The 27,132-nt window shown below is 48.1% G+C and overlaps 1 protein-coding gene and 1 non-coding gene across 2 annotated transcripts in view; both read right to left on the reverse strand.

The window, feature by feature from the left end:
• Positions 1–4,393: 4,393 nt before the first annotated feature.
• TCEA3 (transcription elongation factor A3) overlaps positions 4,394–27,132 on the reverse strand; it is a 36,619-nt gene continuing 13,880 nt past the window's right edge. Inside the window, exons 6-11 of the mRNA XM_024766571.1 lie at positions 18,795–18,958; positions 18,567–18,623; positions 15,182–15,336; positions 9,668–9,814; positions 7,918–7,989; positions 4,394–5,693 (exon numbers count right to left, since the gene is read on the reverse strand). Of these exons, the coding sequence (XP_024622339.1) occupies positions 5,685–5,693; positions 7,918–7,989; positions 9,668–9,814; positions 15,182–15,336; positions 18,567–18,623; positions 18,795–18,958 (604 nt within the window). The 3' untranslated portion in view covers positions 4,394–5,684. The remainder of the gene's footprint in view (positions 5,694–7,917; positions 7,990–9,667; positions 9,815–15,181; positions 15,337–18,566; positions 18,624–18,794; positions 18,959–27,132) is intronic.
• Positions 12,967–13,039, reverse strand: TRNAG-CCC (transfer RNA glycine (anticodon CCC)). The gene has a single exon. It is a non-coding gene; the product is annotated as a tRNA-Gly (tRNA).

Below are 27,132 nucleotides of genomic sequence, written 5' to 3' on the forward strand. Positions count from 1 at the left end.
GAAGAGCAGTTTTTCTTTGCAGGAGGAGAGGGGAGTGGCCAGGATTGGGAAGCTCTTTATGACCTCATGCATTTCAGCTGGTTTTCTCCTTAGAGAGTCAACATTTTCAAATAATGTAAACAATTGCATTAAAAATGCACAACAAACTTATTTAGTATTGTTTAACCTATTTAAAGGCATCAAATAGGCCTATATTCACTGGACATATTTACTGTCTCTGTCCTGTACCGGCACTGTGCTGGGAGTTAGGATACTGCCCCCTCACAGTGACTACAGGGCTGCTGTGAGGATTAAATGTGAGAATGGCTGCAAAATGTAAAATGCACGGGCACAGAGGAGGGCCTTGTCACACAGTGGCCATCATGGTTGTAGGAGAGGTAAAATGCGTTACAGATGATTTTTCACCTCCCATCTGTGAGGTGAAATCATGTTTCGAGGTGAAATCATGTTTCAAAGTGCATGAACGGAGGCCCAGGTTCAAGTCCAGATTCTGTCTCATAGAAGCAAATTACTCTCTGAGCCTCGGTTCTTTTGGTTTGTAAAAAGAATATAATAATACAGTTCATAGAGATAGAAAGTAAAATAGTGCTTGCCAGGGGCGGGGGAAGGGGGAAATGGGGAATTGTTTAATAGGAATAGAAGTTAAGGGTTTTTTAAAAAATATTTATTTTATTTACTTATTTATTTGGTTACATTTTATTTATTTATTTGGTTGCGCTGGGTCTTAGTTGCAGCAGGTGGGCTCCTTAGTTCTGGCTCGCCGGCTCCTTAGTTGTGGCATGGGGACTGTTAGTTGCGGCATGCACGTGGGACCTAGTTCCCTGACCAGGGATCGAACCTGGACCCCCTGCATTGGGAACGTGGAGTGTTAACGATTGCTCCACCAGGGAAGCCCCAGAAGTTCAGTTTTGCGAAATGAAAAGAGTTCCTGGAGATTGGCTGCACAACAATGTGGGTGTACTTAACACTACTGGACTTTATGTACACTTAAAAATGGTTAAGATGGTAAAGTTTTTGTTATGTATATTTTCTCACAATTAAAATTTTTTATTTTATTTTTTTAAATAAATTTATTTTTGGCTGTATTGGGTCTTCGTTGCTGCACACAGACTTTCTCTAGCTGCGGTGAGCGGGGGCTATTCTTCGTTGCGGTGCGTGGGCTTCTCATTGCAGTGGCTTTTCTTGTTGTGGAGCACGGGCTCTAGGCGCATGGGCTTCAGTAGTTGCATCACGTGGGATCAGTAGTTGTGGCGCACGGGCTTAGTTGCTCCGTGGCGTGTGGGATCTTCCCGGACCAGGGCTTGAACCCGTGTCCCCTGCATTGGCAGGCGGATTCTTAACCACTGCACCACCAGGGAAGCCCTCCCACAATTTTTTTTTGCACACAAGTTCATTTAATCTAAAACTCACCAGTTCTCAACCCACAAATTTTTTTAAAAAGAACCTAGTTCAGGGGGTCTGAGGATTAGTTGAGACAATATAAAGTACCCCTATACTCATAACAATAGCTAATGTTCACTAGTCAGGTACTTTGTGTCAGGTATGATTCTAATGAATCCTCACAACAGCCCTATGAGCTATGTGCTATTACTACCATCATTTTACAGATGAAAGACGAAGGCATGGATTTACATAATGTGCCCAAGATACCCAGCTAGTAAATGCTCAAAAATTAATAGATGTTATTTTTTTAATTAATATTTATTCTGGCTGCGCTGCGCCAGGTCTTCGTTGCAGCACGTGGGATCTTCACTGCAGAATGTGGGATCTTTACTTGCGGCATGCGGACTCTTAGTTGCAACATCCATGTGGGATCTAGCTCCCCGACCAGGGATCGAACCCAGGCCCCCTGCATTGGGAGTGTGGAGTCTTACCCACTGGACCACCAGGGAAGTCCCCTTAATAGATATTATTGACACTGTCATAGAAAGGAATTATTATCATTATCATGGTAGAACGCGCTGTAACTACTGGCGTTTCACAGTGCTGTGGGAGTTCTGAGGAACCACCTCTTGTGGCCAGGGTTATCAGAGAAGACTTCGTAGAAGACGTGTATCTGAGGTGAGCCTTGAAGAATGGGTAAGATGTGGACTGGGGTGGAGGAGGGGGAATCGGAATAGGCAGTCACAGTTGGGAAGGTCCATCAGGTTTTCAAGAACAGGACAAATACCTCCCTTAGGCTGGAGCATGAGGGGCAGCAGGGGTGGAAGATAAATCACTAAAGACAGGCAGATGGAAGGGAACTTTGAAAGTCAGACCAGGTATAGCTGGTGAAAATCCACTGAAAATGATTGGGGGAATGATGCTCAGAGCCATGCATGGCTCATGCAGGTAAGGTAGGGACTGTTTTTTGTTTGCTTGTTTATTTGTTTTTGTTCTTTTGGCTGCACCACGTGGCATGTGGTTTCTTAGTTCCGAGACCAGGGACGGAACCTGCGCCCCCTGCATTGGAAGCGTGGAGTCTTAACCACTGGACTGCCAGGGAAGTCCCGGTAGGGAGTGTTTTGAGTTGGGAGACCAGTAGAAGGCCTTGGCATCAGTTGGAGAAAAAAGAAGACCTGAGAGAAGATGTTAATGGTGATGGCAATGGAGGGAAGGATTGGGTAAGGGAGAGACAATAAAATGATAAAATGAAGAGGGCAAGGGAAAAGGCTCAAAGATGGTTCTAAGTAATGAACTAGTTGACAAATAGAAAAGACAGAAGAGGGGATTTAAGAAAGAGAAGATGTGAATTCAGTTTGTGATTAATTGTATTGAGAGGGCCAGTGGGGTACTTGGAGTAGATATCCAGATAGGCACTTGGTGACTGAAGTCTCAAGCTCAAAAACATAAAAAACCTCAGAGCTAAAGACAGAAATTTGGTAGTCTGGATGAGACTACTAAGAAAGACTTCTCTGTAGTATTTCAGGTTTCTGTAACATTTGAAATCCTCTTTTAAACTGGTCATAGGATCTTTTTTTTTCTTTATTGGAGTATAATTGCTTTACAATGGTGTGTTAGTTTCTGCTTTATAACAAAGTGAATCAGTTATACATATACATGGTCATAGGATCTTGACTCTGGTTTTCAAGGTCATTTGGCCCTAACATTCCTGGTGAGACCTTCTTTCCTCCATCCCAACCATGTTGCTTCTCTGTTTCACCTAATGTCGTCTTTTTCCTCCTGTAAGGTAGCAGCTATCTCCCTCCCCCTAGGAAGCCTTTCAGGGAGGTAGAGTTAACACTAACTCCCTTGAAGCTCGCACCCTCTTCATCTTTTTTTTTTTTTTTTTCCTCTTCATCTTTGATATTAGGGAGGCGATGGGGTTAAACCATGTATTCTGGCCAACAGCATGTGCAAAGCCTGTGTGACGAGGAGGAACACAGCACGGCCAGTGTGGCTGGAGCATAAAGTGTCGGAGAGAGGCAGAGGCCAGCCCTGCAGGGCCTTATAGGCCCTGCCAAGAGTAGCGGGAAAAAATGGAAGGTTGCAAATGGGGGTGGTGGAGTGGTGGGGCAGGGGCTGTAACATGATCAGACTTGCCATTTTGAAAAGCCTATTCTGGTCAGCGCAGTGGAGAGCATGAACTGGAGGGGGTCCTGGGCGGACACAGGAAGACCAGTGGGGAGGGTATTGACGCCTGCTGATGTGAACACAGTCTGAGGCCTATTCATGCTTTTCTGTGTCCTTTTGCGAATGTAGATGTGTACTGTATAGATGTGCGAACTGGAGCCGACTTGTTCTTCTGCTGTTTAATCTGACTCATGTCCTTTGTAAACAGTAAGGTTATTGAGTTTTGTATTTTTTCCTATGCTGTAAATCCTTGTGACACCGGGAGCACAATGGACATTTAGACTGTGACTATTGAAGATCGCCCCAGGGTGGCATATTTAAAAAGCCCAAAAGTAACATTTATTGATATTATTATATTAATAGTGGTTGCTATTTTGTTCTGCTTTTGATTTCTAGACGTTTGGATGGAGGATTAGATAATGCAGAGAAAAATCTGGATGTCTCAGCCAGTACTCCTCAAGTGTGGTCTGTGGACCAGCCGCATTGGCATCACCTGGGAGCTCGTTAGAAAAGAAGAAAATCTCAGGCCCCACCCCAGACCCACTGAATCAGAATCTGCGTTTTAAGATGATCCCCAGGGGATTCCCACCTATATTACAGTTTAAAAAGCACCTGGGTATCTAAGCAACATCCTTCTATACTTCTGTGGGTAATATTCATACCTCAGGCTTTATCACACCCCATCTGGTATGGAAGTCTCTACCTGTGGCTTCTTCCCCTGCCAGGCTGGGAGCTCCTGGAAGGTAGAGGCCGAGCACTGTGTATGGCCCTGGATTTCTCATAGCATAAAGCACAATGACAGGTGGCAGGAGACCTGGGTTTCCATCCTGGATCTGCCATTTATGAGCTGTGTGTATTGTATCTTCTGTGAGAGGATTTTCAGTCCTTCCAAAGGACCCACCCCAAATCTGACCGCTGAAAACCTGGAGATGGTGGCAGGTTTCTGTACACAGTTTATTTACAGGCTTCATCTACAGGAGGAGGCACTTGGGTAGAAGGAAGAAGGTGATAACCAATTCCGCCAGGGCACGTAAGAAACTTGGGCTGAAGTTACCCCAACAGCTACCCTAAGTGTGAACCAAGGCAGATGGAAACTCTATGAAGCAGGCACTAGTACCACTCCCATTTTTGATGGGTAAAGGAAATGGCTCAGAGAGGTTAAGTGACTTGCCCAAGCTCCCAGGAGTTCACAGGCTCTTACGCATTAGTTATTTTAGAAAACACAGTCCAGGAGCCTCAGCCTGGGGCTGCTGGAAGGCCAGGGACAGTCAGCGACTGAGACCCAGGACAGACCCACCAGACCTGCCCCCAAGGCTTTTCCAGAAGGTTCCAGATTTGCCTAAAATTCCTATCAGCTTAAAAAGCAAGCCAATTTCATCACGGGAGAAACACAACAAGGGCCCTTGTGCACTGCAGACTTCCTCTGTAGCTCAGGCCACAATAGAGCTGTGAGGAATGCATTGCCTGGGCCTGGATGGGTTCCAAGGCTCAGGACCTCCCAGGGGCCACCAAACTCGGCTACCACTGTACACTTCACTCAGAAACCCTCAGCTCAAGATGATGTGTCCCCTGCCTAGAGGGACCAGGTCTGGAGTCCTCAAAGGCCCCCAAACAAGCTAGGAACAGGGAATAGCAGAGAGTCTGGGAAGAGATGAGGAGTGGGGAAGAAATCTTTCTACACGATGTGGAAGTCATATCTGCCTAAGCCAAACCATGTGCCAACTGTTCTGCACGTGTGATTCATGGTGGGGTGGGTAAGATTTGAGTCGATCTGGTAGTTTCCAACTCAGAAAAGGCCAAGAGGTTCAGATGTGAAGGAAGGGACTCAAAGCAAAGGTCTACCAGTCACTGTCAAAGATACGGCACCTCAGCTCTGAGGCTCTGAGTTTCTACAAGAGGTCTGTCAACACGGACTAAGCATTGTACCCCAATTAGCCTCCCCCTATTAGTCAATCACTATTAATAACTGATTATTAATTTGTAAAAGAATTCTCCCTCTGATCCCTAATGCCCCATTCAGAGTTAAGTACTTTTCTTCGTTTTAATTTTTATTTTTCTCCAGTTACGATGGCTTAGTGCTTTCTCTTTGTTCTTCCTCACCTTGTTCACTGAAATCCTGGCTGGTGGTTCTATCAGCAGAACTACAAAACCAAAAAGGCAACAGTGTTTTAGAACTTTCTTTGCCGTGACTCAGGGAGGCTAGAGGCAGGTGGAGGGACATGAAAAGGAAGGTGGGGTCTGGAGCCACACAGACCAGAGTCCAGATCCCAGCTCTGCCATTATTAGCAGTGTGACCCCGAACAAATCACTCATCTCCATAACGGGATCATAATGCCGATCAACGCAGAAAAGTATATCAAGTAATGAATGGAGATGTGATGGCGGACATGCAGTAGGCTCTCAATTTATGGTCAGAGATAACACCGTGATTATTACTAATAGCTTGGTTAGACTTTAGGTCTCCCACATGGCAATGGACACTACCTGAAAATTTTGTCAGAAGCCATGTAGCTGCCACCTCTAGTGGGACCTGCCTCTCCAACTTCCGAATTCCAGTTTCTCTCCAGAAATCAGGGAGGAGGAGCTGGGTTTGGAGCTTTTGCCCAATAGTAACACAATAGCTACAATTGATTGAGCACTTACTCTGGGCTAGGCGGCATTAACGTATATTAACTCATTTCATCCTCACAGCCACCCTGTGAGATAGGCACTGTCATCTCTCTTCCATTTTCACAGGTAAAGAAGCAATTCAGACAGGTTAAATGACTTGCCGAAGCTCCCATAATACTAATAGGTAACAAACTCACAATAATGAGAATGGTGGTTTCTATGTACCAGGCACGTATGTGCTCAGGGCTTTTTTGTATGGCTGTACAGCTTGTTCACTGCACAAGAGAGCTTGGCCAAAGGGGCAGGTTGGGGCTGAAACTCAGCCCCTGCTCATTGCCAAGCTCTGTACCCTGGTGCAAGGCTGTGTCTACGTGGAGGCAATGACACTTCTTTCTAATTTGACAAAGATACCACATGAGCTATCAGAGGCCCTGTTAATTCTTTATGTGTATTACCTTCTCAATCCTCAAAACAGCTCTGTGGGCTAAGTATTCCTACCCTTATTTTATAGATGAGGAAATCCAGACCTAGAGAGTGCAGGTCATTTAGCAAAGTCACCTTGTAAGTCATAAAGCTAGGATTTGAGCCTGATACCAAAGCCCATGCTCTAAACCAGTAGGCCATTATACTGGCCCCATCCCTAAGTGAATAAAAGAAAAATACATAATTGTCTGACTTTTACCCTAAAATACATGGCAGTTCTTATGAGGCCCCATGGCTGTTGAGGCCCTACATAAAGTTGTAGAAAACTCAATCGATCAGGAATGTGGAGTACTGTCTTTCGGTGCTCGAAACTCTGTGACTTTATGCTTGTTAACCATTTCAGTAGCTCAATTTCCTCATCTGAAAATGAGAGTAATATTATAAAGGAACATTTCTCTTAGTTGTTGCAAAGTGTGTGTGCATATGTAATAATCGTCACATCACCCATGGGAGGAGAGTGACACGCTCAGGGTCACCCAGCGAGTAGGGCAGAGCGGAGACCTGAAACCAGGGCTCCTGACTCCCAGTCCCATGCTCAGTCCTTGCTAAGTACCTTACAATTTTAGGAGCACCTGCAGCATGCCCGGTGGCCCAGACATTACACAGCACACTTGCAAGTCAGATGGTACTGTAACCGTACATTAACCATGTGACCACACTCAGTTGTTTCAGAAGACGAGGCAGGAAGGAGCACTGTGAAGGGAGTCTTTGCTTGGCTCCCATGCCTGAAAACAAAACCGCTGCCTCTGCAGGGGCTGGGGCCCACCTGGGTTACAGCCTTGGGTAATGTAAGGCTTTTCCAGAGCTGCTCTAGGAGGGGAGGATGACCTGGGAGCGTCTGGGGGCAACGCTGTCTCCTCATCCCTGGCTGTGACCAGGTTCAAAGGAAAGACCATCTGTGGAACCACTTTGCAGAGAGGCGTGGTCCAAATGCAGAGTGCTATTGTTTTCCCTCCCCTCTGTGGATCCCAGGAGGCTGATTCCATCTGTGTTCGAATGACAGACTTGCCCTTCCTGTGATAAAATGCGGGCTGCTGTCCCCACCCCAGCTGGGTGCTTTCCAAAAAAAAACATGCACATACACATGTACAGTGTCCCCACCTCCCCAAAACAACCCACCACTATCTCCAGCTCTGCAGGCCTGCTCTGTGGAGGCTGGCAAGCCCCCCATGTATGAGGTCCCTTTTGGGCTGTGGGCATCCTACTCCTTATGTGGGCAGCATCTGTGGATGACAGGGAAGGAAGAAAGATACAGATACAGATAATACAGACCTTCCAGCGATTGCCACATTCATTGCATAAGACAAAGGTAGTCATGGGCTCATCAGCACTGCGTGTCTGCACCTGAGAGAAAAAGAGAGCAGGGACCACTCATGAAGTCACTTTCCTGCTCTAGGACCTGCTATGGCTCCCACTGTCTGTAGAAGTAGGTCCAAATCCCAGAGGCTGGCACCATTACTCCCACTCCACTTTGGCAATTCCCTTATCACTAAGAATTCCATTGTGTATTCATATGTTTTCCATCAGCTCACTTCCAGTATCTCCCTGGCTCAACCTGACCTTTGCACTCTCACTCTTTGTTGTTGATTCTTCCGAACTGATCTGTCTTCTCTTGCTTCAAGACTCATCTCCTACTGGAAAAATGAACACATCCTATTGGATGTACCTCTCTGATCAGAACTGAGTGAGCTGGAAGCAACCTTAGGGATCATCCAGTTTGTTGTTTATTTTACAGGTGGAAGAACTGAGACCCAGAGAGGAAAAGGGATTTGAAGATCATTGGGGATATTTAATATTATTTTCTAGTTTCTCATCCCCTTAACCAGACCATTCAGGCGCAGAAACCAGGTTTCCCACAGCAAATCCCTGGTATTTCCAGATTTGACAATTGCTGTTCTGATGTTCTGCAGCCAACCCTGGATGGCCATGACATGTAGCAAGTTGTTGCTTTGTGGACACTCAGCTATGAACATGTCAGCTGGAGTGTGTGGAGTGGGGGGAAGTCCCCCTTCTAATGGGTGAGTCCAGCAGTGGGCCAGGAGGACACAGCCTAGCACAGCCTTGTCACTGCAGAGCAATGACACCTGAGGAAGGATACCACTGGGGTCTCTCTGTGGAGAGAGAACTTTGCGAATGGGCATTTGGCTTCTGGTGGGAGGCAATGCACAGGAGGCACGTCACTCCACAGGGAAACGTGCTTGGAAGGGAACAGGAACTTGCACACACATCTCCAGATTCCTGAACTAGAATTCTCCAAGAGACTCCTGAAGGGCAAGGCTCACTATTTCTGCTGTAGCCACAGATCCCCAAGGGCAAGGTGCTCTGATACATCTTGCTTGAGAGCAGATGGGGGAATGAACAGAGTTCTAGAGTGACAAAGCACCAGTTAGAATCCAAGAATATCGGTGCCCCAAGGGCATAACACATACAACCCAGAGACAGCTTTTAAGTCTCAGAGAAGAGGCCTCCACAGCCTCCCACGGCTCCCCATGCCAGGGCAGTGGTCTTCACCCTTACCTTACGACTCGGGGCTAAATCCCTTAGGCTTTACTACCAAGTTGGCTGTATTGCAGGCAGAAAGGTCTGGATCTGGGTTTATTAACATCTCTGCCACGGTCTTTGCCGCCTTAGACAAAGCCGCAAAACTTGTCCCCGTCTGGACCTCGGCTTCCTTGTGTGTAAAGTGAGCGACAGAGTTTTTATTGCTAAGTTCCCTTCCAACCATTTGTGACTGTACAGTTGTTCTGTGCCCTGTGAGTCTGGTCCCTCTTATTCTTTTTTTTTTTTTTGGTCCCTCTTATTCTTGCTTCAGGGCAGGCCAGAACACGCTGGCCAAGCCTCACAGACTCAGATCTGGGTGCTTCTGCATGCATCTTTCTAGAAGCCACAGATGTTGGTGTACCAAGACTTGCCCTTCTCTCTGCAGCCCAGGGTTTTAGCCCTTTCTCCCCGCTGGCTTGTCCCTAAGCTTCTCCTGGCCCCTGTCACCTCCTCCCCCACTGGCCCCTCCCCCACCCCATACCTGGTTATAGGTGCAGTTTTTCTTCTTGCATTTGCTGCACTGGAAGAGGTCGGTGGTGGTGCCGCCTGTCTTGGCCATCTGGTGCTCACGGATGGCCTCTTGGGTCATGGCGTTCCTCAACTCCCTCAGCTCATCACTGGCCATTTCCTGGAGAGAAATGAGTCTGCCCTTCAGGGCCAGGGAGCCCCAGGAGCCCTGGCCCTGTCCCAGCTGGGAAAAGCCTTTATCAGAAGAGTCCCCATTCTGCCTTTGGGTGGAAGGTCAAACTCGGGTGCTCCAACTGGGCCAAGTACAGTAGGGCACATATAGGAGGGTACAAGGCAAACAGCTTCCCCCAGGATCAACACTCTTGTGTACATCTCCTCAGGTACTCTTGTGTACCTTCCTGCTTAATCTGACTTGATTACTGACCACCTGATCTATGATGTTCCCCTTGTCCTTCCAGTCTGGACTTGACCCACTGCCCGTCTGAGCTGGGATCCCTGCCCGGCCAGGCCATTCTGCCTGGTGGGAACCTTGGTCTCGACTATTCATGACTTACTGCTGTTAACCCCACCCAAGCAGGACCTGAAGCTCCTGGGTTCACACAACTAACTGCTCACCTGTGATTGCATCATGGAATATCTTTTTCTATAAGTTCCTACAGAACAGAGCCTCCTGTCTCTCGTCAGCTCACTGTAGGCACTTAGTGTCTGCATTATCCAGGTCCTCCCCTTTTCTGTCCCTCCCCTGGCCATTTGACTTGCCTTGAACGTCTTCCAGAAGAGAGCAGAGAGGGAGACACTCAAACTGGAGAGAGCTCTAGTTAGTGTTGGTTTGGGGGGAGGAAGATGGCTGAAGCTAATTTTTTTCCTTTTTAAGATTTTTTTGATGTGGACCATTTCTAAAGTCTTTAATGAATCTCTCACAACACTGCCTCCGCTTCTATGCTTTGGTTTTTCGGCCGAGAGGCATGGGGGATCCCAGCTCCCCAGCCAGGGATGGAACACACACCCCTTGCACTGGAAGGCAAAGTCCCAGCCACTGGACCGCTGGGGAAGTCCCGAAGCTAATGTTAAAAGATTTGGGGAGTTCCCTGGTGGTCTACTGGTTAGGATTCACTGCTTTCACTGCTGTGGCCTGGGTTCAATCCCCGGTCAGGGAACTAAGATCCCGCAAGCCATGAGGCACGGCCAAAAAAAAAAAAAAAAAAAAACGAAACTTTTTTTTTTTTTTTAAAGAGGATTTGGCACTGGCTAAGCATTTTAATTATTGCCATCTAGCATGACCCCTTAAACTGTGGAGAACAGAGTTGGTACAAAGGTCAAACAAATTTAGTATGCTGACTGCTACATTATCACCACTTGGGTTTCTTGACAAAATGCAGATTCCTATGAATCCAAAACTCTAAGGGCAGGTCCAGGAATATGCATTTTTATTAGTGCCCCCAAGTTATCCTAGTACACACACGAATGTCCTACTGTGTCAAATTCAAGGACTAGGTCCTAACCAATGGCAGGGGTATATACAAAAACAAGTCAACCCCAGGCCATATAAGCAAAACCAGCTGACTTTAATGTTGGGGGACTTTCCAGAGCATAATACATTTATTCATTCAAAATGTATTGGATGTCAATTTCTTGAATGCCTTTCACTGCACTGGTGTGCTGGTAAACTGGCTTTGGCTGCAGTGGTGGCTAATTTGTAGCATTTACCGATTTCCATGGTGTAAACACTCCCACCATGGCCATTTTCAAGCTACTAATGTGATATAACTGAATGCAGAGTTGGGAAGAGCTACACATAAATCATCTCTCCTGAGCTGGTAGGAGCTGGCTCCAGCCTACCACTGCCTCTAAGCCCTAAGGATTCAGACCTGATTTGGTTCCTGTCCCCAGGTAATGCTAATCTAGTAGAACAGCCAAACATTTAAGCAAGATTGCAAGATAGTGTAGGAGGTACTAAAGCAAAGGTATACAAAGTGTAGGGAAAGCCCATATGGGGGCAGGTAGGCTCATTAAAGAAGCTGACACCTTCACCAGTCTTGAAAGATAAGCAGGACTTCCTGAGGGGGATGGCACAAGAGAATGATAGATGCCAGAGATCAGAGGACAAGAATAACATGTTTGGGGAAGGGTACTCAGTGTGGGTCAAGGTGAGGAGTGTGGGAGATGTGGCTGTGGGTCAGACTGTGCCAGCTGAGAAATAAACCGGAAATCAACTATGCTTCAATTAAAAAAAAAAGAAAAGACAAGAAATAGAGATCAGGAGAACTCTATCCACTTACCAATCCATTTACCTATCTCTTCCTGCCTCATTTAGGAGGCAGCATCAAAGACACACGGGGTCAGTACAGTAATATAGAAAATAAGGTCGAAAATGAGGAAAATAAGTGTAGAGATGACACTGGATCTTCACGTCATGTACAATGTGAATTTGCTAAATATTTGTTGAGTACTTATGACACACCAGGCACTGGCTTTGACGCTGGGAACAAAATCCCTCTCCTTGTGGGCTGCCAGTATGTCCACTCAACAGCTCTAATGGGTATCTCAGAATCTGCCCCATTCTTTGAATCATCTGGGTTTGAGAGAAAAAGAGAGGAGGAAGAATGAGGGAATCAGGTGGACCAGGAAAGAGACATAAAAAGGGAGTTAGGGAGACACAGGAGGCAGAGAGGGATGTCCACGCACTCACACAGGCATCAGCTGCCCCAGGCGCTGCCTGACGGGAGCCTCTGGCCTCTGAGCCACAGCACAGCAGGCAGCCCAACCCCAAGCTATTATTTTTCTTTTTTCTTTGTTTTTTTTTTTTTGCGGTAACGGCCCACGGGCCCAGCCGCTCCGCGGCACGTGGGATCCCCCCCAGACCGGGGCACGAACCCGTGCCCCCCGCATCGGCAGGCGGACTCCCAACCACTGTGCCACTAGGGAAGCCCCATCTTTTAAAAAATATTTATTTATTTGGCTGTGTCGGGTCTTCGTTGCGGTACACGGGATCTTCATTGCGGCACGTGGGATCATGCACTCGTTGTGGTGCACGGGCTTCTCTCTAGTTGTGGCGCATGGGCTTAGCTGCTCTGCAGCATGTGGAATCTTAGTTCCCTGACCAGGGATCGCACCTGCACCCCCTGCATTGGAAGGCAGATTCTTTACCACTGGACCACCAGGGAAGTCCCTGTTATTTTTCTTCCTGGAGCAAAAATGGTCCTATATTTCTTTCTTTCTTTTTTTTTTTTTTTTAAGAAATTTATTTATTTGGCTGCACCAAGTCTTAGCTGCGGCATGTGGGATCTTTTAGTTGCAGCACGCGGGATCTAGTTCCCTGACCAGGGATCGAACCTGGGCCCCCTGCATTGGGAGCACAGAGTCTTAACCACTGGACCACCAGGGAAGTCCGATCCTCTATTTCTTATAAAAGCTTCCTGCCTAGAGCAAAAGTTGACCCCAGGAAGGAGGGCTCCTGGGCCTCCGTTGCCTGGGTTGCGGGCAGGGGGCTCCTCAGCGGCTGGCATTGGCAGTCCCTGTGGAGGGCGTGATGCAGTCCTGGCTTGCTGCCTTTGGCCTGGTCAGCCTCTTCTTGGGCCTGTGTTGATCACCCGATTCTCTTGCCCTGTTCTAGTGAATAGTCCTTGGATGGGGCCAGACTTGGCCGGTTCCTTTGCTGAGACTTCTGGGGCCTGTCTTTGTCCTAATTCAGTCACCCAGCTCTGTTCTGGCCTCCAGCTTCTGGGAACTTGCTGGGTTTGGCTCACACCTGTGCCTACACCTTGCTCTTGGTTCTCCGGGGCCTGGTTTCCCAATGTTTCTGGAACTGCCTGTAAGACAGTCTCTTGATAGCATTCCCACGACACACAAAGAGAAGCAGAGGGACCCCAGAGCCACAGGGTGAGGGCCAGAGAGAAGGAAATGCAGGCTGGATTCCCATCAAAGTCACAGCTTCACCTCACAGGGAAGGACAATACTCTGTTAAGCCAAGTTGCAATTTGTAACTCTGGGTATATGTTGTCATTTGCCTAAAAAGAGCATATATTTTAGATTAAGCCAAAAGATATCCCTGTCCGCCTGTGCCAAGTTCCCCATTTTATCCTAAAGCCAGGGCTCTTTGTAAAATTTTGGGTATTTGAGGAAAGCAGCAAACCCTCTTCTCAGAAAAATGTACACGTACGTATTACATAACACACACAGCACGCACCTGCATACACCACACACTAACCACAGACACCACACACACATACGCTACATCACACAAACCACACATACATACACATCACGCACACCATAAACACACAGAGGCACACTCTTGACAATAGTTTCAGAGGGTTCCCAGACACCCCAAGGCACACCCAGACTCCAGGACGTCAGTGCGTCTCCCCTCCCCTTCTCGGGGCCGCTTGGATTTAGTAGGGCTTTAGCAGTGCCATTGCCACGTGCTTGCGGGGAATCCCCTGAGTTAGCTCTGGCAGCAAAGAGCCACTCATACCTGAGGGTGTACAAAGGTCTTTCCAAGACAGAGACTCTGAAATAAACAGATCTGGGATCAAATCCTCATCATCACTTATGAGCTGAGGGTGGCCTCAGTTTTCTCATCCACAAAATGGGGATAATATTTCCTCTTTGATAGCACTGTGATGAAATGGCCAGTGAATGGGCCTAACATATACTAATTCCTGGGAGGGCTTTACTTGCCTTAACCTTCTAAACACTTCACATGTGTTAACTCATTCAATCCTTCATGGGATAGCTGTTATTACTTCCACTTTACGGACGAGAAAACTGAGACACAAAGGGGTTAAGTGGCTGGTCTAAGATCACACAGCTAAGTGGCACAGGCAGAAGTCAAACCCGGGCAGTTCGGCCCAGGCCCCGAGCTTCTAACCACTGCACATACTTCCTCAAACAGGCTTGTTCCCTTTACCTTCCCTTACTGACCCCTTCAAACTGGGTCAATCCTTCCCTCCTGTAAGCTCCCGTGGTGGCTCTGTCATGGCAGCCACCACCTCTGTATCATATGTATTTGTATACATGTCTGTCCCCGCACCTTGGGCTGTGCTCCATGGAGTCAGGGACTCCGATTCTGGCTTTGGCCCAGAGCTGGGTAATGGGATATAGGACTGAACGAGGCAGAAGAGGGAGGCAGATCACAAGGCAGGGAGGAGAGGGTGCTCCGGGGCCAGACAGCTTGGCTCCTGGCATCGACCTTTTCTAGCTGTGTGCACGGGCAGGTCACTTAAGTCCTCTGAGCCTCAGTATCCTCGCCTATAAGATGGAGATGATAAACATTTCTCCCTCGGTTGGTGTGAAGCTAGAACTGGCCAGCACACCGAAGCGATTAGCACAGCGCTGAAGACATGGTAGCTGTGTTCACTGTCCTGATAGTCCAGGGGCCCTGAGGGATGGGGAGTCTTAGACGGTCCGGCTAGGGAAGCCCCTGGTTCATCACTGAGTTACAAGCCACTGCCTCTCAGACCTGGGCAAGGCTGGAGGGGCCCGGCCCCTTGTCCCACCACACAGAGGTCCCGGCCCCGACTCTCACCTCTGCCGTCATCTTGGCAATGAGCCCAGAGGAGATGGCCCCGCTGAGCACGTTCCGCCTCAGGCCAGGGTTCCTGGGGTCCTTGAGGTTGCTGATGCGGCTGCGCACGCGGTTCCGGTACTTCATATCTGTGCTCTTGAGCTCCTGGTAGATATGTGACATAGTCAAGGGCCGGCCAGCCACTTGCAGGGGAGCACAGAAGGACGGGGAGCCTGTCCCTGAAGGCCGAGGAGCTGCAAGGCCACCTCTTCCCTTCCTTGGACTTTTACAAGTGGTCAGGCACCTTTGTGGCCTCTGACTCCCCAAGTAGGGGGTCTCACTTGGGCATTTGGGGTCAGCTGCATATCAAGGAAAGGAAATAGCCTCCAAGGTGACAGCAGGTCATCTCAAGCGCTGTGGTGTCAGGGACCCCAGGAATGGGCAGCCTGGGTTTGTCTAAGCCTCTTGTGTGACCTCAGGTGAGTCCCATGACCTCTTTTGGGCCTCGGCTCCCTTATTTATAAATAAAAGGCCGTTATGAGGATTCCGTGAGCTAAGCTGCATGAGGCACTAGCGTGGTGTCTGGGGCATGTCAAGTGCTCAACATTTAGGGGCTAAGATGACAGTGATGACGATAGCCTCTAGTTTGAAAGGGCCTCTGGAAGTTGTAAGTCCAGCCATCAGAGGAAAACATAAGATAAGATTAGGGGCCACGTGTCTAAGGCTCCAGGCAGTATTGCAATAAAGAAATCGTTGAGTTTTGTTTACTCTGGTGTTGCCAACATATTAGAGCATAGACCCACCTGCCTGCCCCTCCTCCCTTTTCTCTGGGAATACCTATCGTGGAACCCACTTTGGGAATTGCTGGTCAGAGTTACTTTGCTCATTAATGGATGAAGAAGATGAGGCTTAGAAAGGGTGCAGGCCCTTGCTCAAGGTCACAGGGCACATTCCCAGCAGAGCCAAGGCTGGAAGCCAGACCCACTCCTAACCGTAATGCTCTCTCCACTCACCCCGCAGGAAGTTGCCCCTGGCCACCGACCACAGTGAGTTATCTGTCCAGACACTGCAACCCAGACAGGCCTCCCCCCCACACCTTCTCCATCCTCTGGAGGACCTCAGGGAACAAAGCCACATTTTCTTGGTCTCCTAAGCTAAGAAGAATCAGGAAGATGAAGCCTTTGCTGGGAAAAACCATATACAAGAAAGAGAACGTGGGGAATGTGGGAAAATGGACACAGCTGGCTTTCTCGAAGTGGCCGGAGGGAAGGTGGTGTTATTTATGTTTTCCTTGATCGTTGTTTGCACAATACAACTATGAAAAGAAAGAATATGCCCTAATCCATTTGAAAGCCAAAATATTTGTTTAAAAATCTGTGTTTGAGATTCTTGGAGGTGGGGATCTGCTTGATATGTGGGGACAACAGGGCTGGCAATCCTTTCATCAGCCTCTTCCTGAGTCTGCCTCCATTTCCTGAGGTCACAGAGGGGGATGAGGTGGAGTGCAGACCTAGGGATCATAGGCCCCTACCCCCAAGATGAGCATATGTGAGCCCCACGGCTGCCATGTTAGTCCTGGGTTGCTCCAAAGAGGTCAGATCTTTTTTAGGACATAGAGCTTTCAAGCCCCCAAATTTATCCTTCCCCTGACTTCCCACCACCTAAGAACAAAGAGCTAAAGCGTTGGTGCAGCTTTGATTTCCTGTCCTTCAGAAGAGGGTCGTTCAGAGGAGGGAAGGCCAGCAGTGGAACTATGGACTGGATCATCCACCTTTGTCTCAACTGGGCTTGAAGGTGGAGGGACCTGCTTGGAGGGACAACTGATTGGGAGAAAACAAAGACGAAGCTCCTGAGAGTTCTGATACCTCATGTTCTGTGTTACTGAATTAATTGGAAATTATGAAAATGTACTTGGAGAGGTGTTAGATTAGCTCAAGAAGTGCTGGTTAATAACTAAATGATGGTGGAGGGAAACTCCCAGATATGTTGAAAGATAATAGGGTGGTTCTCAGGCAGGAGATGGAAGCAGGAAGTTTGTTTTCTGAGATGGCCCCTGTACCTTCCCAACCCCAGCTGAGCCCCTAGGTAGAGCCCAGAAGGCCAGAAAAGGGCCTTAATGGGACACTCACACCCCTGTTCCCTGGGGATTCTGTTCCCACCCTCCATACCTTTTTGATATGCAAAGCTTTGTCTCCAGTAAAAGGAATTCCATGCATTCATTCAGTGGGGCACAGTGTGGAGGGATTCCCCCTCCAAGACAGAAATCTTGGGAATTCCCCGGTGGTCCAGTGGTTAGGACTCCACGCTACCACTGCAGGGGGCCCGGGTTTGATGCCTGGTCCTGGGACTAAGATCCCTGAATGCTGTGTGGTGCGACCAAAAAAAAAAAAAAATCTTTCGGTGCAATCGGCCATATCACATGGTAGTCACCTCCTCTGTCTAGACAAGGCTGCTTTCAGATAGTGGAAGCATGGTGCATAAGGGAAGAACTCAGGACATGGAATCCAAAGACCAAGGTTTTCAGTTTAGCTTTGATACTCAGTAGTTCCTGAGCCTTAGTTTCCTCATCTGTAAAATGGGAACAACAGCCCCTGCCTCACAGAGATTATTGCAAGTATTAACAGAGGTAGGAAGTGTCAACTGCCCAGGACACAGTGCCTGGTACATATTTAGGGGGTCAAACATGGGAGCTGTTATCTTCAGAGGAGGAAGAGAGGGAAGGGCTGAGCACAAGGAATGCTGTCCTCTCTCTGTCTCGACTCATTGACAATGTCACAACCCAGGCACGTCAAGACACAGCCTGAGGACTTCCCTGGAGGTCCAGTGGTTAAGACTTCGCCTTCCAATGTAGGGGATGCAGGTTCGATCCCTGGTTGGGGAGTTAAGATCCCACATGTCTCATGGCCAAAAACCAAAACATAAAACAGAAGCAATATTGTAACAAATTCAACAAAGACTTCAAAAAATGGTCCACATCAAAAAAAAAAAAATCTTAAAAAAAAGACACAGCCTGTCTGAGCCCTCAGGTTCTACAGTCACATTTTCTGGGCTCAAATCGTCCCAACTCTGCCACTACTATTAACTGTATGAGCTTGGGCATGTAACTTAGCTGCTTTTAGCCTCAGTTACCTCATCTGTAAAATGGGATTAATCCCACAGGGAACCTACCTTGTGGGATTGTTCTCAACGTGAAATGACGTACTGCTCGTAAACAGCTTATCAAAAGGCCAGCAGGTGCCAAACTTAATAGATGTTAGCTAGAATTAAGAACTCAGGTTCAGGGGCAGAGCAGGGGCCTATGCCTGAGTCCTTCCACTGCCCACTCACTGTCCTGGATCCCTTGTACTTGGGAGACCTGCCGCTGGACAGTTCAGGCACCCACAGCCCTGGCACAGCTCAAGGATATGGTCTTCGATTTCTGATGCCATCTTGTCACAGTTGACCCCATAGTCCTTGTAATCGTCTAAAAGAGATTCGGGAAACACAGACATCAGCTGGAGATGACCTTGGCAGTGAGGCCTGCTTGGACAGGGGACTCTAACATCCTGTACCACTTTCAGGGTGCTGAGAAAGACCACCTCTCCCTGACCTTGGGAAGCCCTCCCTCCCCCATCCCTGGCCCAGGCCCTCTCACCATCCGCCTTCAGGGCTGCAGAGAGCATCTCCACACACTTGTCCCGGACAGAGTCCCCCGTGAGATAGCAGGGTGCCAGGACGCAGACAGAGGGGGCAAAGGTGGGGCTCGAGGGGCTGCTGGGTGTTCTGGGAGTCTCTCCTTTCGATTTGCCACTGTTTGATCTGAGGATGAAAATCAGTAATAGACATTTTGACATTAAGTGAATAAAGCATTTACTGAGCACCATTCTAGATGTTTTTATGGATGATCTCCTTTAATCCTCATAAAAACCATATGAGGAAAGTACTATTTTTTTTTTTTTTTGGTTGCACAGCATGTGGGACCTTATTTCCCCGACCAGGGATCGAACCCGAGTCCCCTGAATTGGAAGCGTGCAGTCTTAACCACTGGATGGCCAGGGAAGTCCGGAAGGTACTGTTTTAGGCACTTGACAAGGATCATCTCATTTAATCCTCCTAACAACCCCATGAGATCTGTACTATACGTAGCCCCATTTTAGAGTTATATTTTAAAGTGCATTTTAGAGAGATGCATTTAAAATAATATGACAGGTCACATATCTGGAAACCAGAAGAACCAGAATTGAAACCCAAGAGGGTGAACTCTGGTGCCCAGGCACTTAGCCAACCACTGTGCTCTACTGAGAGGTTACAGAAAGTGTAACGATGCCAATAACTCTATCATCCACCAGGCACCATGCTAGCTGCTCTCTCTATCTGCTCTCACAGAACCATCTATTCACTCATTCAATAAATATTAGGCACCTATTTTCCAGGTACTGTGCTAAGAACAAGGGATAAAGCAGACAAACCAGAAAAGTTCCCTCACTAGAGTCCAGTGAATAATGAATTTGCCACCACTTAAGAGAATTGTCTTTAACCATGTGCCAGGAACTGTGCCAGGCACTTCAGGAGCATTTTCTAATTTGATCCTCACAGCAGTCCTTGGAAGTAGATACTGTAAATCATCCCCGTTTGCAGATGAGGAAACAGTTACACTCCTGAGATCTGCCTAAAGTTACAACGCTAAGATTTGAACCTAGATCTACCTGGTTCCAATGTCTATGCTCTTGACGCCTATGATACACTGCCTAAGAATGATCCCATTTTGGTTTTGGCTTAGAAGACCACAAATATATATGAACTGGAAGGATAACCATGTGTCTTAGCTCGGGCTGCCATAACAAAATACTATAGACTGCATGACCTAACAGAAATTCATTTCTCACAATTCTGGAGACCAGGAAGTCCAAGATCAAGGTGTTGGTTTATTTGGTTTCCGGTGAGAGCTCTCTTCCTGGCTTGTAGACAGCCTCTTTCTTGCTAAGCCCTCACGTGGTGGAGAGAGAGAGCAAGTGAGCTCTCAAGGTGTCTCTTATAAAGATGCTAATCCTATTGGATCAGGGTTCCACCCTCATGACCTCATTTAACCTTAATTACCTCCATAAAGGCCCTATCTCCAAATCAGTCAGATTGGGGGTTGGGGCTTTAACATATGAATTTTGAGGGATCACACATATTCAGACCATAACACCATGTTAATAGCAATTATCTCTCTGAGATGGGATTATAGGAGATTTTCATTCTCTTCTTTCACTTATACATATTTTCTAAGTCTTCTATAAAGAATATATCTATTGATACTTTTGTCATGAGAAACACTTTTTTTGTTTGTTAACATTTGACAATCGTGAATGGTCCCTCTGTGCTGATGGCTCAGACCAGAAGCTTCCTGTCTTCCTGTTCTCAAGAAGCCGCCAGCAAAAGGTGGAAGCAACCCAAGTGTCCGTCAGTAGATGAATGTACGAATAAAATGTGGTATATAACACAATGGAATATTATTCAGCTATAAAAGGAATGGATTTCTGAAACATGCTACAACTTTGAAGACATTACGATAAGTGAAGTAAGCCAGATACAAAAGGACAAATATTGTAAGCGGCCACTAATATGAAGTACCTAGAGTAGTCAGATTCATAGAGTAGAATGGGGCTGGGGGAGGGGAGAACGGGGAGTTATTATTTAAAGAGTATAGAGTTTCAGTTTCAGATGATGAAGAAGCTCTGGAGATGGATGGTGGTGATGGTTGTACAGCAATACGAGCGTACTTAATACTAGTGAAGAAGATGCTGGGCTTCTGAAAACTCAAGCCCGAGAAATTGTGCCTGGGAGTGAGGCTGGCCGAGTAGCTCAAGCTTCCCAGTGTTAAAAACCTGGGGTTACAAGAGAATCCCATCTGACAACTTGCTGAACACTGATCAGTGTGAATTCTGCCGTCTGCCTCCTCGTCCCCCAACTTGTGCTATTTGTCCTAACCTTGGATCCCCTCTGTCACCATAGATATCCTTGGACCACTGAGAGTTTTGTGTTCTCTGGAGCCTTGAGGTTCCTCAAAGTTGTCTCAGTGCTGCCACAGAAGTGGGGTGGTCTGAGGAGGGAAGGCTCTCCCCTTTTAAGGTTTATGGGTTTTTTTTTTCATAGTTCCCCAACCTGAGATTGAACCCAGACCCAGGGCAGTGAAAGCACCAAGTCCTAACCACTGGACCACCAGGGAACTCCCAAGGTTTACATTTTGAATTCCCAAAAATTTTGTCCGAAGGGATTCCCTAGCTTTTATTTTTTTTAATGCAGTTTGAACTTTACTCTTCTAGATTAATTTACCCTGGATTCCACCCAGCTCTGTCTGACAAGTGGGTTGCCTGGCAGCAGAGCAGAGGGAGGGACAGGGAAGCTGAGATCCAACCAGCTCTCTCCTGTAGTCAGATTTCAGCGGGAGTAAAGGTGTGGGTGCGGGAAGGCTGGGAAGGGTATAAACTCTAAAGTCTAAGGGCTGCCTGCGACCAAAATGAATCCCCCTGCACCCAACCCTGGTCTCAGTCCCTGGGCTCTCACCTGCACAGCCACAATCGCCCCAAAGCTGGTCTCCTCTTGCCCTCCTTACAATCTACTTGCCACACAGCAGCCTGGAGGGTTGCTGATCCCATTGCTCCCCTGCTTCTGACCCTCTAACAGCTTCCAATCATTTTCAGCATAAAGTCAAACTCCTCACCATGGCCTCCTACCCTCCCCCTCTACATCTGGCCCCTGTCTCCCCTGCTGACCTAATCTCATGCCCCACTCCCCTCACAGTTCACTGAAGTCCCCCACTGCACTGCTGCTTTCTGTTTCTTAAATACACCTATCACTCCCACCACAGTGCCTTTGCACTGGCTGGTCCCTCCTCCTGGAAGTCTCTTCCTCCTCCAGCTTTTCCTACAACTGATGACTGGTGCTTTCCCACCAGGCAGGTCTCAGCTCAAACGTCATATCCTCAGGGAGGCCTTCCCTGACCACCTCAGCCAAGCCGACTGTCCTGCCCTGTAACTCTCTAGCACATGACCTGATTTCTTTCATTCACAGCACTTATCCAAGTCTAAAATTAACTTGTTTATGTGTTTATAAACACTGTCTGCCTCCATCTCCAGATTACAGGTCCCAGAGTATGAGGACCCCATCAGCTGGTTCACCACTGTCTTCCAGCACCTGTGACAAGGCTCTAGGTAGACACATGATAAATCTCTGTCAAATGAATGAATAGATGAGGAATTGAGGGAGTTGGCCACAAAGAGATGAAAGGCACATCCAGGGCTCTAGACAGAGCTGAAATGGGCGGGGGCAGGTCCTGTTTGGAAAACCAGCTGCCCCACTTCTCTAGGCTTAAGAGAGGGATCTCCCTCTGAGCCAGCATCTGTCAACTCCCACAACCTGGGCCAACCCATCTCCTACAGCTGGGATGGAGCCCCAGATTCTTCCTGGTGCTGCCCTTCACTGACCTGTGTGCCCATCACCACATCCTCAATGTCTAGCACTCACAAACGGGGAGCCACCAGGAGTCAGTAGCACACTGTTTGGAAGGAGGCATAATAGTAAGAAACATTAACAGCAGTTGTCATTTTGGGGACAGCCACACTGGGATGGTATATTTATTAAGAACCCAGGCCCCAGAGTCAAACTCCCAGGTTCAGTGTCCGACAGCAGCACCTAGTAGCTATTTGACCTTGGGTCAGTTCCTTAACCTCTAGGTGCCTCAGTCTTCTCACATGTAAATGGAGAAAACAATAGTACCCACATTACAGAGTTGCTTAGAAGAATAAAGCACCTAAGGGAGTTCCAGACACAGACTGCTTACAGAGGTTGCCACATTAAGTGTGAGTATTATTACTAAGCATTGCGCATCTACTGAGTACTCATTTGGGTTAGGGATGGTGCTAAGCATTTCGTTATCTCATGTGATCCTCACAGTGACCTTGAGAGGTGGGGTCATAGTTATCTCCATCTTACAGTTCAATAGACTGAGGCTCAGAGAGTTGAACTGACTCTCTCAAGGTTATCCAACTTGCAAATGGCAGAGTCAGACCACACATCTAGCTCTGCCTGCCTTCCAAATTCTTTTCAACACATCTCACTGTGTCTCTAAAAAGCGCAGAGTTTTCCAGAGTCCCCTTACCTGGACCAGGCTGGGCTGCCTGCTGTATTTTCCCCTCCGCACCTTCCTGGCAAGGCACTCCCAGCCTTAGTCCCTCCTCTTGGCTAGGAGCTGGCTGGCTGGCTGGGATTCGTGTCTGGACGGCATATCAGGCAGCCACGCTCACTTTGCTTTCAATACACATGATTGGGAACTGCGCCAAGCTGCAGAGAGGGCATCATCGGCGGGGGCGGGGGTGGGGGTGCTGGATTTGTCGGCAGCTTCCTTCTGCTCCCCGGATGTGGCAGTGCCAGCACCAGCCTGTGGTCTGACATCACCAATTCCTTAAAAAATCCTCCTGCCCCAGGACTGAGCAGAGGCCCCTGGAGGCTCGTCTTGCTGCTCCTATGCGCCACCTCGAGGGCATTTTGGTTACTGCACCACCACCTTGCCGAAACTGCTCGGTGGGGGGAAAACAAAAGTCAACCGATTAAGACAAATGGTCCCAAGGGCAGCTGGCAAAGCGCAACCTTATTCTCTGCCACAGTGGTGGCCTTTGTGGTCTGTCCCCTGGTACTCCAGCTACAGTTCCCCGAGCACCATGCTCACTCATACTGCCACACCTCTGCATGTGCCATTCCCTCTGCCTGGGATGCCCTCAGTCGGCTTGTCTACCAGGCAATTCATCTTTCACTTCTCAGCACAAATACTCTCTGTTCCCTGAAGTCTCCTTTGACTTCTCCAGTCATGTTGAGATACTGTGTTCCCAGTATGCGTTATATCTTCGAAAAACAAGCATTTTGGTGTCTGCCTCCACACTAGTGATTCGCTGTGTGAAGGCAGAGATCGTGAGTTTATATCTTTGCCTGGCTTTAGAGGCCACAAACTGGTGGGCTACAGATGTGTTTTGTTTGCCCTACTGTGTCTTAGAAAAATCTGAATATGTTGCCAATATATAAAATTGAGTGTTTCTTATGAAAATCGAATTGGCCAGCTTTCCTTTAAAAATTGGAAGGCATGGCACTCTGGGCCTGCATTTCCATAAAAGCATCAACCAGCTGGGGTTGGGTAGCGGGTATCCCCTTCAGACGGGCAGGTACTCTCCACTAGTCACCCAGTGTGTAAACATGCCCTTGACCCCTGCGGGATGTTGAGTTTGCAAGAAGGTGCTCAACAAATATGCTTGTTGAATGAATGAATGAATGAGAAAGATAAAATAGAGAGGTAGGGAGTGCAGGAAACAGTCTGGGGAGTGGATAAAGTGAATTCACAAGACTTGCTTCTCTTCCTTTGGGTTGCCCACCCCCAATACTGAACCAGCAAGAAATGGCACAACTACTGGAAGGCCAAACATACTCTGCTTGACTGACCTTCAGAGAAAGAATGCATTATGGGAAGGGTGCCAAGAGACTTCCAGGCCACAAGGCAAAGTAAGGAGAGGAGCCTGAAGGTATAAATCCTTACACAAATGCCAAACGTGTTTATTATAACATCGAACCCAGAAATGGGTTAGTGCTCAGTGCTTCATTTTCGGATAGGACAGTCCTTCTTTATGCAGGGCTGTCCTTCACATCCGGGACATTTAGCATCTCTGGCCCCTGCCTACTCAATTCCAGTAGTGCTCTTCTCTTCCCTCCCATTATTACATTATATTATAGACCAGATGTTTGTGTCTCCCTCAAATTCATATGTTGAAGCCCTAACTGCCAGAGTGATAGTATAAGGAGGCGGGGCCTCTGAGAGATAATTAGGTTTAGATGAGGTCACGAGGGTGGGGCCCCATGATGGGATTAATGCCCTTATAAGAAGAAGAGAGGGCTTCCTTGGTGGCGCAGTGGTTGAGAGTCCGCCTGCCGATACAGGGGACACGGGTTGGTGCCCCAGTCCGGGAAGATCCCACATGCCGCGGAGCGGCTGGGCCCGTGAGCCATGGCCGCTAAGCCTGGGTGTCCAGAGCCTGTGCTCCGCAACGGGAGAGGCCACAACAGTGAGAGGCCCGCGTACCGCAAAAAAAAAAAAAAAAAGAAGAAGAAGAGAGAACACAGACTGAAAGCTCCCTCTCTCCGTCATGTGCAGTCACAGCGAGAAGGTGGCTGTCTGCAAGCCAGGAAGAGGCTGCTTTAGAACCAGGATGATGCTGGAGCCTCAATTCCTAGGCCTCACCCATGGCAGACGTTGCTAACTGACTACAAAACTCCTTTCTTCTGACGTAGGATGCAGCCTCAGATTCGCTCTCCAAGCACTCCAGAGAGCCTCCACTCAATGGCTGGAGCTGGCACTCGGCTGCCAGGGTGGGGTGATGCAACACAGCAGCCCCATCAACATCCCGGACCTGTTTTATCTTCATGAAACCTTAAACGACCTAATATTTGCGCCTCTTCTTTTCTTTCCAATGTCAGTCTTACTGGTGCATTAGGCCTAACATACCTGGGCAGCTCCCACACATGCTCCACTAGAAGCCAACACCCTTACCACTCCCTCTGGTCATCCCAGCATCCAGTACGGCCCCTGGACCTTAATCATTTGCCTTGATAGGCCTCTAAGCCACTTCCTGGTCTGCCTTGCTCTCCCTTCGCCCTGCTTCTCCTGCTCTGACCTCTGACCTCCCTCCTGGACGACAGTTCATACTCCTCTCTCCATCCACAACCTCTCCTTGGTGATCTCATCCAGGTTTGTGGCTTCAAATGCCATCTACACATTAATGACTGAAATTTATATTTCCAGCCCAGGATTTCTTCCTGAATTCCAGCCTCGTTTAAGCTATTGCCTATTCAACTTCTTCACCTGAATGATTTATACACCCCTAAATCCAACATATCCAAACCTGAACCCTTGATCTCCCACCTCAAGCCTGATGTACACACAGTCCTCCCCATACCAATCCATGGCGACGCCATCCTTGCAGACGCTCAAGTGAAAAGTCCTGGAGTTATCCTGTCACGTATTCTTCTCTCATACCCCACATCCAGTCCGTCAGAAAATCCTGACCGCTCTCCCTTCAGAATATACCCGGGGTCCCCCACTTCTCCCCACATCCACTGCTGCCACTCTGATCCAAGCCCCCATCATATCTTGCCTGAATTATGGAAACAGTCTCCTGGCTGGTCTGTCTGCTTCTGCCCCTGGCCCTAACAATCTAGCACAGCAGCTAGAGGGATCCTGATAAATTCGGTCATAGAATTTCCAGGCTCAGCAGCCTCCAGTGGCTCCTGTTTCACTCCATCTTCCAACTCCCCCCTTCGCTTATTCACTGCGGACCCACTGGCCACCTCACTGCTCCCTGACCCTGCCAGGCACACTCCCACTTCCGAGCACTTGGTTTGGAATGACCCCGATGTCTGCCAGGCTAATTCCTTTAATTTCTTTCACCTCCTCAACGAGGGCTCTCCTGACCACTGCAGTGACCATCCTTCCCCAATCCCCCTCACTCTGCCCTATTGTTTTCCAAAGCATTTATCACCTTTTGAACCATCGTGTGATTTACTTATCATATGTATTACCTGTCTCCCCCATGAGAAAAATAGGCCTCATGCCTGTGGGGATTTTTGTTTCTTTTGTTCACTGCTATATCCTTGGCACCTAGAACAGTTCTTGGCACATAGTAGGCCCTCAATAAATATTTGATGAATGAGTGACTTGATGATTTAGGGTAGATACCCTAACTAGTTCTGCCCAAGCCCTGAGATCCCAGTCCAGGTACAGTCTCTCAAGACCCGTTCTCATTGGGTTCGACTTGACCTTGAGAATGTTCCCCAAACAGTGATGGGGCAATAGTGATTGGTCAGCCACCCCAGTGAAGGAGCCACACCTCTGATTCAGAGGCCCACCGAGTCTTACTGTGTGGTCTTAGAAATCAGAGGCAACATAAGATATGACGTTTCCTCCTCTCCCC

The sequence above is a fragment of the Neophocaena asiaeorientalis genome, unplaced genomic scaffold, assembly GCF_003031525.2.
Source record: "Neophocaena asiaeorientalis asiaeorientalis breed wild unplaced genomic scaffold, Neophocaena_asiaeorientalis_V1.1 scaffold79, whole genome shotgun sequence".
Taxonomy (NCBI): domain Eukaryota; kingdom Metazoa; phylum Chordata; class Mammalia; order Artiodactyla; family Phocoenidae; genus Neophocaena; species Neophocaena asiaeorientalis.